The following is a 17,198-nucleotide window of genomic DNA, read 5'->3' as shown; positions in this document are numbered from 1 at the left end:
TCCAAAGACATGCTGGTAGGTTCATTGGATCCTGTCTAAATTGTCCCTAGTATGTGTATGTATGAATGTAAGTTAGGGACCTTAGATTGTACACCCCTTGAGGGTTAAGGACTGATATGAATGTACAATATATATATGTAAAGCGCTGTGTAAATTGACGGCGCTGTATAAGTACCTGAAATAAAAAAACAAATAAATAATTTCATCATATAGAGGGGACATAGGGAGGAACAGTGATCAGTACATTATGTTTCATATTGATATCTGTATTATTAACTGGTATTGATAAGTGTCCATTTTTGAATGCCAAGATTCCAGGTCTGTCCCTGAAGAAAAGCTGCAGTCTCTATAGTCTATCTGGACTATAATCAATTCCCCAGCCTATGTTATATTAAGAGGTTCCGTATTATATCATAATGTCAACTGGCTCTTTTTGAATGTCCGGTTATTGTTCACATCTTAATTATGAACATGTGTATTCTATGTGTTTTAGCCTAATATATGTTTAATAAAGTAGTTCTTTTTATAAAAAAATGTGTGTTTTTGTCCTTTAACATCCTTGCCACCCTACATTTTGTCATCTATATTTCCTCTAGGTTGGGCATTGAATGATCTCTAGTCACACCACTTCATATTTAAGGCTCATAGTTCGGGATAACAGCATTTATACACATGATTTAGTCCCACCAAATTCAATAAGCAATACTCTTTAAAAGGCAGGATACATTTATATTAATAATTGTCAAATTTTTATTTTACACATAACCACTAAGCTTTCAAATCTTTCAAGTCTTTATTCATTGCTGTACATCAAAAAGAACATTTTCGGCCTATTATTTAGAATGTGAACAACTGTTATTAATGAAAAAAAGTTTACGTCCCATTCTATATTGAGACCATATGGTGTAAAAGTCTTCAATTCAAAAATTCATCTAGTCTCTGATCTTGGTATATCGCTCCTAATATTACTCCCTCTCCAAAGTGGACTATGCTTGTCTACCCCAGCCAGCAAAGTACTAGCTGGATTCTTCTTATGATGATGTGTAGTATAGTGTTTTGACATGCTATGCTCCCTGACTTCTTTCTTTGTATTCCCAATATTTTCATAAGATGGACCTGCAATACCCTTGTGCTCTGCCCAAAGTATTGCAAGCCACAACATATGCACTGCAACATATAAACCACATTTGTTTGAACTGCAAGAAACAAAAGATCAGACATTATAGAATAATGTAATACTACCCCCTTAGTAGTCACTAGAAATTTGGGTCCTCCTATAGTCCTGCAAAGCCAGGCAACTCGCATTCCTCACAGAGTTGCATCCAGGAGACAGTAACCAGTCCTTGAGCATTTTTTTTAAAATGTTATTTTATTTCGGAAATTGAACTTGGATGGGGTAAGGGGTGTATGGGATACCCAAGGGAACTACATTTGAGGACAACTTCCAGGGACTATGTACAAGTCTTTACACAGCAAAATACTCTTCTTGGAGAGCTCTCCAGCCTCTCCTGGTGTACCACCCCAGACCCCAGATAATCCTCCTTTATCCAGCTGTCTGAAGGAATCCCTGGGCAAAGGATCAAGTGCCTGCCACTTTAAGGTGAACGGTCCCAAAGAGCAAATCTAGTTTCCCATCAGAGTGCTACTTAACTCCTGGAAAAATGTACTTATTAAATGCTTTTTATGACAACTCTTTGCATGAAGTCACACATTTCTGGTAAGCCTCTTTGAACACAGTGTAGGGTGTTCAGCACACTATTTGTGATCAAGATTTTTTACTTACTGGCACCAGAGAGGGTACTGACCACCTTATACTGTTTATGTATAGACACCTTTTATAGCTTTAAAGACCACCTCCTTAAACATTTTTGTTACCGAGGTATCCCATTATTTTATGCTTTGTCTGACATACAGTATGTAAGATAGAAAGGAAGGAGGAGAAATCTCCCAAACAGGGACACAGATATCAATTTAAAAAAATGACAAAGGTTTTAACCTTTACCCAGCCTATTCAAAGCTGAAATCAAGCACTTTAGCCTCAAAGTAAATACTGTACTGCAAAGTTTTCTTAGATCAGAGAGAAAAAACATTGAAATGGTGCCAGATTCAAGTCCCAGCTGTTATAATACCCCATTTTGTTCTGTCATAGTCATCTGTGAGTGGTTTTCTGGAATGCCAGTGTATGAGTTCATCGAATGATTTAGCCTTGGCCAGAGATGTCAGTGCTGGATTGTCACTAAGAAATGCAGAACAAAACATACACTTAAAAGCAAGAAAAACAGTATCACATAACTACTTCCAAATTACATGGTAAAGACTTAAAGTGGTAAGTCTGTTATATTTCAACTTCCTTTAACAGACCAAGTCCTTCAGCAAAACTGGGAGTCAGAGTGTTGAGATATACCATTTACCACTGACAGGGGTGCTTAAAATGTTTGCTTTTATTAAGGTAAACCTTTTCATCCCAAAAGAGAAAACAATAAGAAAGGCTGCTGCTGTAGCTGCTAACAAAGCTTGAGCTGGTGTTCAACTTTAAAGCATTATTAAAGCTAAAAACAATTTATTTTTTTTAATTAGGAATTCTTAGCTTTGGAAGAATAAATCACCTCTAACATTGGGTGTCCTACATGTGTGGATGTTGCTGCATTGTATAAAAATATTAGAATAGTGTTTTACATTTTAGAATGGGGTGCCCCAAGACCATCCAAATATTTAAAGGGTGCCTTGAAATTGTCCATAATTTTAAAGGGTGCCTTGACCGAAAAAAGGTTGAGAAACACTGATATATTGTATGAGGATGTATGTAAACTTACATGTGAATACATAAGTGTATAGTATATAGACTCACCAGGCACTTTATTAGGGACACTTTGCTGGCACCATCAGCCTGAACCATTGATACAAGGTAGGGTGGATCCATGCTTTCATGTTGTATACACCAAATTCTGACCCTACCATCTAAATGTCACAGCAACCAATCTTCCTATTCCCCTCTGGTCCCTGACATCAACAAGTTATTGTCATCCACACAACTGCTGCTCACTGGATATTTTCTCATTTTTGGATCATTCTCTGTAAACCCTAGAGATGGTTGTGCATGAAAATGATAGTAGATCTTCAGTTTTTGAAATACTCAGACCAGCCTGTCTGACACCAACAACACTGCCATGTTCAAAGTCACTTAACCACTTGCCAACCGTGCTATAGCTGAATGACAGCTACAGCGTGGTTGTCCAGTCCTGGGAGGGAGTCATATGACACAGCAGATCATTGGGTAAATGCAGTTGCTGGTTATTGGCGGCACTTTCCTCATGGTGTCACAGAGTGAAGAAAGTACTGCCGATAACCGTCAATTGTCAAAAAACAGATCGCCACTGATCATCAGGGCACTGATGATAAGTGCCCTGATGATCAGTGTCCAGCAGTACCACCCACCAGTGCTGCACACCTGTGCCCATCAGTGCCCACAAGTGCCATCCACCTGTGCCCAGTAGTGCCACCCACCTGTGCCCACCAGTGCCTAATAGTGCCACCCACCTGTGCCTAGCAGTGCCACCCACCAGTGCTCATCAGTGCCACCCAGCAGTGCTGCCAGTCAGTGCATCAGTCAGTGCTGCCAGTCAATGCCACCTATCAGTGCACATCAGTGCCACCTATCCGTGCCCATCAGTGCTGCCTATCAGTGCAGCCTCATCAGTGCCCATCAGTGAAGGAGAAAAATTACCTGTTAGCAAAATTTTATAATAGAAACAAAGAAAAAGTTTTGGTTTTTTTTTTCAAATTTTTTGCTCTTTTTTGTTTATAGCGCAAAAAAATAAAACAACCAGCAGCGAGTAAATACCACCAAAAAAAAGCTCCATTTGTATGAAAAAAATGATCAAAATTTCACATGGGTACAGTGTTGCATGACCGCACAATTGCCATTCAAATTGCGAGTGCTGAAATTGGCCTGGGCAGGAAGGGGGCATAAGTGCCCAGTAGGCAAGTGGTTAAATCCCCTTACTTCCCCTTTCTGATGCACGGTTTGAACTTCAGCAAGTCGTCCTCACCACATCTACATACCTAAATGCATTGATTTGCTGCCATGTGTTTCGCTGATTAGCAGTTTGTGTTACCATGCAATTGAACAGATGTACCTAATAAAGTGGCCAGTGAGAGTAAACGCATACTCAAAGCACATTCTTAGAGTTGGCTTGTACACCATCCAAACAACAAAAGGTATATAATAAATATTTTTTTTTGTTTTGCATATAAACATGACATTAAAGAGAAAAATAGTTAAAGACTATGCTTTAGTCACATTAAACACATAAACACAGTGAAATGACAGCAGGAATAACTAATAAATAAATAAAACATAACACTTATTTCATATTTTATGATATCATTTAACTGTGTTTCACACAAGAGAGAAGTTAAAAAAGAATAGCAATAGAAATGTATGTAAACTTAATTTAAATGTAAAATGTTTGTACCTGGTTAACACTGCTAATTCATTTACAATGTCGCCAGCATAGTCATCAATTATATGAGATCTCACTGGTAGTAGTCCAAAACTCTGTACTCTTCCCATGTCCACTTAATTGAAAAAAGAAATTACAACAGTAAATATAAATTAAAAAGTAACTAAAAAAGTGACTTTTTTTTGTAATTATATAAACAACATTTAAAATAATTAAATTTAAGTACACAAATTAATAATGCTGAAATATTAGCTTTACACCATTTTCAAGTACAGCAAATTTATAGTTTAAAATTTTTTTTTATTGGGGATGAATATTTATTACAAAAGACGCAATCCAATACAATGAATATAAAGTTGATTAAATAGCAGGATAGAACGACAATAAAACGAATTCATGTAAATTAATTACAAGATGAATGCCCAGTGACAGCCAGCCACCAATGCAAAGTCTTCAAAACGAGTTACTAATAGAATTCAAGAGGAGATTAAAGGTGCTCTGGGGGAGTCATTGGAAAACATTGCAGAGAAAAGCATACATCTTTTGCTTGGTTTAAGTTGGTAAGATATCAATAAATAATGACCTTCCTTCAAAAGTGTGTGTCTCCTTCCACAGTCATCTCAGTCCAGTTCATTTAAAAAGCATATAGCAGCTTGTCCAGGAAAAGAGGTAATGCAGATGGATGGGGATTAATCTATTTGTAGAGGATTGCTTTTTTGCTACTGGCAATATGATACATAGTAGCTTTTTGCTGCATGCTGTAATTTTAGCCCCATACAGCTCCAGTATTGTCCATGTTGGAGTTAAAAGAGTGTTTTATATTGGGACAGCCTCAAAAAACATTATTCAAATCAGCAGAATCATAACTGCATTTTAGATACTTAGAGGAGTGACTGAATCCCAGTTACTCCCTGTTAAAATGAGAATATTAGTGGTTGATTTAGTAGAAAAATGCTGGGTCCACTTAGAAATACAGTACCTGTGGAGTGCCAGGCATAATTAAAAAGTAATCTATAATAAGTGTAAGTCTAGGACATGGCATCTTTAGAAGGGTTAAACTGGTGAAAGATTTTTAAGAATGCAAAAGACATAGGAGAGCATTTGCAAAAAGGTTAAGACTTTGGTATGAAAAAAGGTATTTCTTTGATGCCTCTTCAAATGTAAGTGCTTTGTGAGCAGAGGTGTTTGTAAGATACTATACAGTCGAGAGCTGTTGGGAGTAACCAGTGCTTGAAAACATTGTTTCTATAGGCATTGGGAAAGTCAGGGTTAATTCAAAAAGGGAAAAATAGAAATGGATATTCAAGAGATATTTGTTTTCGCTTTTGTGCCATGCAATCCAGCAAGAGCAAGGAAGGGTGTTGGAGATAACCTCTATGGGTAAAAGTTCCATGTGCATGTGGAGCATGTGCAAGACATTTAAATGTGGTATGGCATTTTGATCCAAGTTGGAATCTGTGTAGGTATCAGTGTAGTTATTCTATCTATGAAAGTACCTAGTGATGACTGCCAGACTGTACAGTGGCAACTCTTAAAGCTTAAGACCAACATTTTTTGTGGTTATAGAATATGGAGGCTATTTTTGCTGTCCATATAGGTTCCCAGAATGCCAGATTTAGATATTTAAGATCTGATTGTTTTAATACAGGAGGCAATATTTGGATAGTGTATATTATTTTGGGGATTATTACCTTTTTAACTAAGCTAACTCTGCCATTTGTGTCATAGTTAAATGAGACCATCTAGAGTCAGCAAGAGTTCTCAATAGGTGAGAAATATTCATATTGCTAATAGAAATTATTTGAGATATAGACTTCCAAATAGGGTATTTTGTCCTTACAGCATAAGGGGTAGCTGAAGCACGTTGCTTCACAATTTAAAACCATGCCAATCAGGAGAGGAAACATGTTCTGGTCATTCCCTTGAGGGGAGACCTGGCACTTGATCCTGGAGGAGGTAGGCAGGAAACTAAGACATTAGATGCAGGGATTCAGGGTCTTTCTTCAGGGCTGAAGCATTTCCAGTCAGTTAGGTACTGAAATTTTCCTAAAAAAATGCAGGGCAAACCTTATGAAGGGAATCTTGAGGTGAATGTTTTAGTTGGAAAGCCAAACCTTTTCCTGGGGTGGGAGAGGTGGAACTCCCCAATGTTGCTAATCTGCAAATTTATTGTGAAGGGGACAGCGTGCTGAAGTTGGTTTAGAAGCTGAAACCATATTCTTTTAAAGTCCTTCTGCATGTCACAGAGTGCAGGAATCCCCAGAGAACAAGATTTCAGCAAAGAAATATATGGATGCTTGCAGCAGACAATGAAGAATGGAAATCTCTTGGTTCTAGCATTAGGATGGTTATTAAGAGCTAATTCTTACCAAGGTAGAAAGGCAATCCAATCATTATTATGTGAAGCACTAAGGTATTGTTCCAAGGACTGACTGATCCTGTAAGTTTGTCTTTTACTTAATCTATATAGAAACATCACTAAAATTATCTCCCACATACCAAACTATATACTATGTTTAAAGTGCATAATACATTCAGTACAATTATATATATATATATATATATATATATAAATTCCTCCAATTCATAATCATGTGGTCACCTCCACTTTCACAAACCACTCACCATATTTATAGACCTGCTCTTTCTGGGGTCTATATGAGCTCAATAACACTGGAGGGTTCCACCACTCTTCCATTCAGGGGATTTCACCACCACTGCCTCAGGTCACACCATTTGCCTCCTCTTCTCAGTTGCTGCAACACTCCACCAGACCCGCCTGTCAACCAATATATTACTCCTCTCTCTCACACAGATGCCAGAAGAGGAAGAGAAAGCACAATAAAACCACCATAGTGTAAACCTGCAGGTTTGCCACTGCTTGTGAAGGCTGGGGTGTAGGTTCACTATCAGTGGAGAACTTGCTTGTTTACACTATCGGTTGGTAAGCTGGAATATACACTCACTGGCCACTTTATTAGGTACACCTTGCTAGTGCCAAGAAAATATCCCACCACCAGCCTGAACTGTTGATACAAGGCAGGATGGATCCACGCTTTCATGTTGTTTATGCCAAATTCCAACCCTACCATCTGAATGTCGCAGCAACCAGTCTGCCCATACTCCTCTGACATCAACAAGGCATTTTTGTACACACAACTGCTTCTTATTGGATATTTTCTCTTTTTCAAGCCATTCTCTGTAAATTCTAGAGTTGGTTGTGCGTGAAAATCCCAGTAGATCAGCAGTTTTTGAAATACTCAGACCAGCCCATCTGGCACCAACAGCCATGCCACATTCAAAGCCACTTAAATCTCCTTTCTTCCCATTCTTTGCTTGGTTTGATCTTCACCACGTCAAGATGGCTAAATGCATTGAGTTGCTGCCATGTGATTGGCTGATTAGCAACTTGTGTTACCAAGCAAATGAACAGGTGTACCTAATAAAGTGGCCTATGAGTGTAGAAAAATGATTTTTGGCTGGAGCTAAATGATTTTTTTTACTGTTCTGCCTCTCCAAACTGCACTGCAAGTATAATCCCTATAACTGAGTTATGAGAAGATAGCTGCAACTTATAAACACAGATCATGTATGCCTTAGATGTGATGCACAATCCTACAAAATCCTTCAACCTCCTCCAATCAAATGACATTAAAGCACCCTCTCCATTCTCAGTATCTCCGAAAATAATTTGCTGCACTATGATTATCTTCTTGGCCTTTTTCTGAGATACTGAAAATGGAGAAGGTGGTTTAATGTCTATGACTGGAGGAGGTTGAAGGATTCTGCAGGATTGTGCATCACACCTAAGGTATGCAGGATCTGTCTTTACATGCTTTCTGGCTACCTTGTTGGCCTAGTTGGTCTGGTGAGTTCCCATTTCAGCCATACACAGTGGTGAAACACAATTTTGAGTTGCAAGAACTAGCCACCAGTTGGACTGTCACATTAAAACAATTTTTGGGATTTTGGATCTCACGTTTTTTTGTGACACAGTATAAAATATGTTGTGTTGATTTGTAGCTATTTTGTATGATTATCATGGTTGCACTATATTGGTGATCGCCTACTTCTATTAATTGCACAGTCTGGATACACTGCAGCTTAGGACAGCGCAGCCATTGTCATACATGCCTGTACCTGTCTGCATGCTAATCACTGCATCATACAGCCTACAAGACAGCAATATTCCAGTGATTTTGTAATGGGAATGTATTTTACAATTCAAGTTGTGCATTACATACAGTATGTATAGACTTAAAGATGCTTTCATTACTACATGCCATTCTGATTTCTGCTTAAATTTCTTCTCTGAAGAAGTCATGAGGTCACAGCATAACATGTAAGGGTGGAGCTGATGATGTCATCACACAAGATAGAAAGGAATTAGGCTGCATTCACACCTCAGCGACTTTCTGCTAAAAATGCTCAACAAGCCAAATCCCATATATCTCAATGGCCCCGTTCACATATGAGTGTTCTGTTGCCTGAAGCAAAACGTCTGTTGCTCAAAAAAGTACATGAGTTTCTTTTTGGCAGATTACAAGCGGTTTTGGCCCCATAGACTTCAATAGAAATGCCTGAAAATGTGTGACTTTCTATTGGCTAAACAAAAACGCCTGAAGCTGTAAAACACTTGTAATATGCTTATAAAACACTTGTAATACACTTCTAAAAATGCTCAAAAACTCTCCAATAAAAATGGCAGTTAGTCTCCACGCTCAGGTGTGAATGCAGCCTTAGACAGCAGGAAGAGTAGTGCTGGCTGCAAAGCTTGTTCTCTTAAATGAAATATGTGAATGCATCGGTTTTAGTGCACAAACACATGTGAGTGTTCTACCTTTCCTGTTTTATTATTACAAGATTTTATATAGAAAGCACCATTATGGCAATATCTTTGTTTTGCGCTATAATAATGGAAGAATGGAACGGTAGATTGCAGAATCGCTGTCAGTCTAAAAAGGAAAAATACTGTTGGTCTATCACACGTGGTGTTAAGCAGTGTTGGCGGAGAGTCCTACATTTACAAAGGTAGATGCTGATGACTAAACCCTACCAAGGGGAATGCTTTCTCTGACCTATAGCACATATGGATCAATACTAGAGGTGAGAGCATACTGAAAACACATTTGGTGACACACAGGAGTGGAAGTTGAGTGGATTACATCACTGTATTTGGTACATATTTATGAACTCTTTAATCAGTTAATGGACATTTATATATCACTGGATGATTGACCGTGTTTGGTGTAGGGTGTATATGAAGTTAGAAAATCATTGCACATTTATATTAGGATTTATTTTCCAGCATGCTGAGCTTTTTAGTTGGTATTCACTAAAAAACGCTACTAAAATACTGCATGATTAACTCATGCAGTATTTTAGTAGCATTTTTTAGTGACTGCCAACATTTTGGTATGAAAACATGCTTAATGTAATGAGTCATCAGCTATCAGTGAGTTCCCCGCTGAAAGTAAAAAAAAAAAGAATTGCTGGCAATTATAAATTAAGCAAAAAACAACGTGGGGTGCCCCTCCCCATTCATACCAAGACCTTCAGGTTAGGTTTGGATTTTGAGAGGAACCCCCACGCCAAAATAAAAAAAATTGGCATGGGTCTCCGCCCAAAATCTATACCAAACCCTTATCTGAGCATGCAGCCCAGCAGATCAGGAAAGAGGAGGGACGAGCAAACACCCCCTCAAACTACACCACATGCCCTCAACATAGGGGGGTGCTGTGGGACAAGTGCCTCTACCCTACAACCCTGGCCAGTGGTTGCGGGGGTCTGTGGGCTGGAGGATTATCGAAATCTGGAAGCCCCTTTAACAAGGAGGCCCCCAGACCCTGCCCCCCTATGTGAATGAGTACATGGTACCCCTACTCATCTACTCATTCACCAAAAAATGTGTAGTATAAAAATACACAGGAAGCAGTTTTTGGCAAGTCCTTTATTAAAAATAAAAAAATGTCCTCCCGGTGTAGATCCATCGTCAACCACAATGCCTTCTGCCACCACCGATGTTCCGCTCTCGACAAAGGCTCCGCCCCTTAGTTATTGAAGAACTGTCAGGCATCTGAGCTCTCAGGCGGCGAGAGTGTTTGTCAGGAGCAAAGGAGGTGGCGGGCATCATGATTGATGATGGATCTTCATCGGGGAACTTTTTTTATTTTGTTTTTTAAATAAAAGACTTGTAAAAAAGGATCTGGGGAGGGCTTCCAGATTCCGATAAGCCCCCCGCCCACAGACCCCCACAACCACTAGCCAGGGTTGTGGGGAAGAGGCCCTTGTTCCCCATCAACATGGAGACAAGGTACTTTGAGGGGGCAAAGCCCCCAAAGCACCCTCCATGTTAAGGGTATTTGGCTTGGTATGGTTCAGGAGGGAGGGGGTGCTCACTCGTTTGCCTCCCTTTCCTGACCTGCTGGGCTGCATGCTCAGATAAGTGTCTGGTATGAATTTTGGGGGGAACCCACGCCATTCTCTCTTTTATTTTGGCATTGGGGGTTCCCCTCGAAATCTATACCAGACCAGAAGGGCTTTGGGGGGGACCTCATGCCTTTTTTTTTCTTAATTTATAATTGGCAGGAATTCTTTTTTTACATTCAGCTGTCAGCAGGGAACCAGCGGCAGCCACCTGCTCCTTAACACCTGTACATACCACATGCCTCAACCTAAATACCTCATGGGTTTAATTATTTATTTCCTTCTGTGAATTGTCTTTAAGATATTTTTATGCTGTATTTACCGAGTGTTTTTGATATTTGCACTAAATACCACACACTAGCAATAGTGAATTGACATTTTCTGTATTGCATGCGCAATGCAGTCACCTGACCAACATAACACATGCTTTCACCTTTAGTGAATTTCCCTCCCTGTATGTATAAACTGTTGAATTTAGGATAATTACTGTACTACTATGGTTATTATGCAACATTGGAGCGTGGGATTTTGTCATTTTTCAGATATTGTTATTTGTATTTATCTGTTATTTGTATTCTGTATATTGGAATTACGCATCTTTGTGGTGTGCCTTCGATGTGGATGCTAGGTGGTGCGATGAGGGTATGGATATGATTCCAATTCGCTAGCCAGGCTACATGCTTTGATCTCGCTGGTTTGGCTTCACCCCCTGCTCTTTCCCACTGCATCAATCTTGCTATACCCTATCTCTCTGAGGATATATGTGTCTGTTTGTGGTTGGGGAGACAGAGTGGAAAGCCATTGTGTGGTGTAAACAGCATTTGGTGGCTGATGTCATATGCATGACCACGTTATGCATGAACAATGGCATTGCAGATGGACCACCGTGAGATGATGGTGGGTGAGGCTCCAGCACACACTGGGGACATATTGTGTAAGGGAAGCACATCCCAACATTGCCTCTTTGCCATGACTCACAAACACCTGCAGGATAACAATGAGGTGAGTAGATATTGTTTTCTTTTTGTTGTTCAGTCTCTTTCTGTTTATCCACTTGAGCTCCGGAAAGGTTTTACCCCCTTCATTACCAGAGCATTTTTTGCTATTCAACACTGCACTACTTTAACTGGCAATTGTGTGGGCATGCAACACTGTACACAAATAACATTTTTATCTTTTTTTTCACACAAGTAGAGCTTTTTTTTGGTGGTATTTGATTACCACTAGGTTTTTTATTTTTTGTGATAAAAATTCAAAATGACTAAAAATTAAAAAAATTACCTATATTTGATAGTGTCTGTTATAAAACATATCCAATTAAAAAAAATAAAAAAATTTAATTTCTTCATAAATTTAGTCCGAAATGTATTCTGCAATGTGTATTTGGTAAAAAAAAATCCCAGTAAGTGTACACCCTGTTCCAAATTATTATGAAAATGAAATTTTTCTCATTTACCTAAATAATTGATGTAAATACCAGTCAGCATAATTCTCATGTTATCAACTATTAAGAGAACAATTCAAATTTTATTGAACAAACCTCCTAATGATAACAGTATTTTTTTTAAACATAAAAAACTTACAATGCACTGTTCCAAATTATTACGCACAGTAAGTTTCAAAACACTTTATAGGTTGTAATGAACTGAAAATTGTCATTTGTTGTGTTTGCAGCATATTTACTGAAATCAAAAGCTATTTTAATCAAACTTTTAACAACATTTTAACTTTTTAAACATTTTAACAGGTCACGTTACATTTTAACATAGGACCCTTATTTGATAGCAGCTTCACAATTCTTGCATCCATTGAACTTGTGAGTTTTTGGACAATTTCTGCTTGAATTTGTTTGCAAGATGTCAGAATAGCCTCCCAGAGCTGCTGTTTGGATGTAAACTGCCTCCCACCCTCATAGATCTTTTGCTTGAGGATGCTCCAAAGGTTCTCAATAGGATTGAGGTCAGGGGAGGATGGAGGCCACACCATGATTTTCTCTCCTTTTATCCCCATAGCAGCCATTGATGCAGAGGTATGCTTTGCAGCATGAGATGGTACATTGTCATGCATGAAGATGATTTTATTACGGAAAGCATAGTTCTTCCTTCTGTACCAGGGAAGAAAGTGGTCAGTCATAAACTCCACATACTTTGCAGAGGTCATCTTTACACCTTCGGGGACCCTAAAGGGGCCGACCAGCTCTGTTCCCATGATTCTGGCCCAAAACATGACTCCACCACCGCCTTGCTGATGTCGCAGCCTTGTTGGAACAGGGTGGCTGTCCACCAACCATCCACTACTCCATCCATCTGGACCATCCAGGGTTGCACAGCACACATCAGTAAACAGGACTGTTTGAAAATTAGTCTTCATGTATTTTTCTGCCCAATGCAGCCGTTTCTGCTTGTGAGCATTGGTTAGTGGTGGTTGAATAGAAGGTTTATGCACAGTTGCAAGACTCTGGAGGACTCTACACCTTGATGTCTGTGGCACTCCAGAGGCACCAGCAGCTTCAAATATCTGTTTGCTGCTATGTAATGGTATTTTAGCAGCTGCTCTCTTGATCCGATGCATGGATCTGGCAGAAATCTTCCTCAATGTGCCTTTATCTGCACAAACCCATCTGTGCTCTGAATCAGCCACAAATCTCTTAATAGTGCGATGATCACGCTTAAGTTTTCGTGAAATATCTAATGTTTTCATACCTCGTTCAAGGCATTGAACTATTTCACTCTTTTTGGCAGCAGAGAGATCCTTTTTCTTCCCCATATTGCTTGAAAATGGTGCTCTGCTTAATAACACCCTCCTTTAGTAGTTTTTCCTTAAATTGAGCTCACCTGCCAATCTAATTATCACAGGTGTCCGAGATTGTTTTAGTGATCAAAAGAGCCCTGACACACAATGCCATCCATGAGTTAAACTGAAAAACAAAATATTTAATCTTTGTGACACTTAAATAGAATTTGCATAATAATTTGGAACAGGGTGTATATTAATTGGTTTTTGTGAGAGTTACATCTACAAATTATGGTATTTATACTGGAATTTCCACAGCTATGGCACTATACTAGTAATGATGGCGATCAGTGACTTATAGTGGAACTGTGATAGTGTGGTGGGCAGTCTGGAGCTAGCTGATGCTGGCTGGGAGGTCCACTAGCTGACACTTCAGAGTGACACTAATAGAGTGATCAATACTAATACTGTAAACTGTCACTGTACTAATGACACTGGCTGGGAAGGGGTAACATCTAGGGGCATTAAAATGGTTAGCCATGTGCCTAATGTATGATATACACTCAGCAGCTACTTTATTAGGTGCATCTGTTCAATTGTTTGGTAACACAAATTGCTAATACGCCAATCACATGGCAGCAACTCATTTAGGCATGTGCACGTGTTGAAGATGACTTGGTGACGTTCAAACTGAGCATCAGAATGAGGAAGAGAGAGGATTTAAGTGATTTTGAGTGTGCCATAGTTGTTGGTGTCAGATTAGCTGGTCTGAGTATTTCAAAAACTGCTGATCTACTGGGATTTTCATGCAAAACCATCTCTAGGGTTTACAGAGAACAGTCCAAAAAAGAGAAAATATCCAGTGAGCAGCAGTTGTGTGGACAAAACTGCTTTTTTTGTTGTCAGAGGTCAGAGGAGAATGGGCAGACTGGTTACTGCAACATTTAGATGGTAGGGTCAGAATTTGGTGTAAACAACAAGAAAGCATGGATCCACCTTGTATCAATGGTTCAGGCTGGTGGTGGTGGTATAATGGTGTGGGGGATATTTTCTTGGCACTAGTAAGATGTACTTAATAAAGTGGCCAGTGAGTGTATGTGCTGATTTTAGTTAATTTTGCAGCTGTTTATTCTCCTTACTTTGCAAGGAGAATAAACATTCAGATCGCTATTTCTTGTACACAGAGTTCTATGTCTTTTAAACAAAGAACTCTGTGTGTGATTGGACACAGCCAATTAGTTGACTTCAGACAAAATCATTGGCTGAAATCAGCTGTCAAACCACACTGAACCTGGAAGAAATACTGCAAAGTACAGGTACATAAACTTGCTTGGAGCTGCTGTCTGCTCGCAGTACAACTACTGTGGGCAGGTGGCAAACAGTTAAAGGAGAAGAACAGCCAAAGCTCTTTTGGCTTTACTTCTGTGAATCATAGGAGTGCAGTTCGTTCTGCGCTCCTGTGACCCATTTTCAGCCGACAGCCGCTGTCAGCTGACGTCATTCAGCTATTCTAGGCTGGGGAAAGGTCAGGACTTCAAAGATGGGATCCACCCCACAGTCTGGAGCGGCACTTGGCTTAGTATCTCAGCTGAGAGCCTGAGCCAGTTGCTACCTTAGAGATAGGGCAGAACAGATGCAGCATCGGACCAATGTTGCATCCACCTAGGTAACTATAAATGGGGGGGGGGGGGTAGTCCATACTTCTTTTTTAATTAGATAACCCCTTTAGTGTTTCCAGAAGGATATCTACCTGACTTTATTTATTTTAGGCTGTAGTTTTGATTGAAGTCGCTATAAGGCTCTGAAAGATTGTAATGTACAAAGTTCTATACATACTAACTTTGTTTGAAGTGACCTCATGGGTGTTTATTTCCACTGGACCATTAAGGGTGGATTTACATACCCTTTATACATAAATAGGGAGTTGTACATGACTGACTAAATAGTACATGGTTATGTACAAGTGTACTTTATCTGTCTACTTATTTATAAAACCTACCAAATTGCAATCATTTTTAAATACATTTCTCTAAACCTTTGGGTTGTGTTCTCATATGGCTGCTGTACAATATTTCTCACGCACACATTCCTGAAAATGGCTATTCGGTAATAATGGGTGCTGCAATGACCACAGGCTGGGAACTATATTATTTTTCATGTATGCTTAAAAACATAACAAAAAACATCCATATGCAGTCATGCTGATATCAACATTTAGAAGGCATGAAAAGGAAGGAGATGCTGCCAGGGCCCTTCCAAGTGAAGAAATGTCACCAGCACACTAAGGAATCTTCAAGAAAGTCCAAAGCTTTATTCTCATGGTCACATAGTACACATAAGGCAACGTTTAGGAGCCATGCTGGGCCCCTTCATCAGGCAGGTGACTTGCCTTATGTGTACTATATGACCATGAGAATAAAGCTTTGGACTCTTCTTTGGGAATCCTTGGTGTGCTGGTGACATTTCTTCACCCATATGGTCCCTGGCAGCATCTCCTCCCTTTTCATGCCTTGTAAACGTTGATATCCACATGACTGTATATGGATGGTTTTTATCATGTCTGTAAGCATACATGATAAAATAATACATTTGTATTTTTGTTTTTTGTAATCTGTAATTATCAATATTTGTAATTATTTCCAGTTTTTTTGTATTATAGACTTTAGATTGTTTAGCCACCTTTAACTCCTGAAAAAGTTGGAAATATTCAACGAATCGCATTGAGTAAATTGCTAATAATGTTGAGATAACCAAGAATGTTGCAATTATACTATAAATAATTTACTTTTAGAAGATGGTGTTCTCATTTATAAAAACAGACAGGCAACATAGGGAATATGTGCATGGTGGTGTACTTCCTGTCCTACATACCAAGACAACCTCCTTTGTCTTCCTATTCTACTTTCCAAGCTCAAATAAAGCATTGAAAATTGCTTCAAGTAAGGACCTACTTCCTTCAAGAGAAAGTGTGATCTATCCTGGGTGTGAGGAATGTCCTATAAAGGAGTTCTCTTGTATCTGCAGGAACCCTATAGGAGGAACCATTTTAAAGATTTAAGAACATCCGGACTGTTGCAATTAAAGGAGACCCAAGATCTCTCTACCCAGTCTCTGCTACAATGTGGGGATGTAATGGCTTAAAGCTAAGAGATCGTCTCATATGATACCCCTCAATAAGCATTATATACATATTAAAATACACTTTTTAAATACTTTACCATTTACTGATGCATCCTCTGAAAGGAAGGGTGTTGTTGTTGTTCGAAGTTGATATGATTGTAATTGGTTGCCACACTGACTCAGCTGCAGTGTTGTATCCCAGATATGTCTAAATACCTGATCAATATCCTCCCCAGTTTCCAAATGTATATCTGGAACACAATTCCCAAGGTAAAAAGAAAGAAGTTACTCTACTTCACAAATAAAATACAGTATATCTCAGTAATTAAAATCTGTTGCAATGCATTGTAGATATTAATATTAAATGCTCATACAACTGAAAATTAGACCTTTAAATGCATTCAGGGAAACACAGGCTAGCTGCTAAATACTGCAGTACATTTACCCGGGCATTGC

At 39.1% G+C, this 17,198-nt stretch overlaps 1 protein-coding gene across 1 annotated transcript in view; it reads right to left on the bottom strand.

The window, feature by feature from the left end:
• DDX60 (DExD/H-box helicase 60) overlaps window positions 1-17,198 on the bottom strand; it is a 186,578-nt gene that overhangs the window by 144,174 nt on the left and 25,206 nt on the right. Inside the window, exons 9-11 of the mRNA XM_089670348.1 lie at window positions 16,841-17,005; window positions 4,476-4,578; window positions 2,130-2,236 (exon numbers count right to left, since the gene is read on the bottom strand). Of these exons, the coding sequence (XP_089526474.1) occupies window positions 2,130-2,236; window positions 4,476-4,578; window positions 16,841-17,005 (375 nt within the window). The remainder of the gene's footprint in view (window positions 1-2,129; window positions 2,237-4,475; window positions 4,579-16,840; window positions 17,006-17,198) is intronic.

This window comes from Staurois parvus, unplaced genomic scaffold (assembly GCF_062004578.1).
Source record: "Staurois parvus isolate SC_StPar_1 unplaced genomic scaffold, SC_StPar_1.0 ptg000090l, whole genome shotgun sequence".
NCBI lineage: Eukaryota > Metazoa > Chordata > Amphibia > Anura > Ranidae > Staurois > Staurois parvus.
This window is presented reverse-complemented; position numbering and strand designations above follow the sequence as displayed.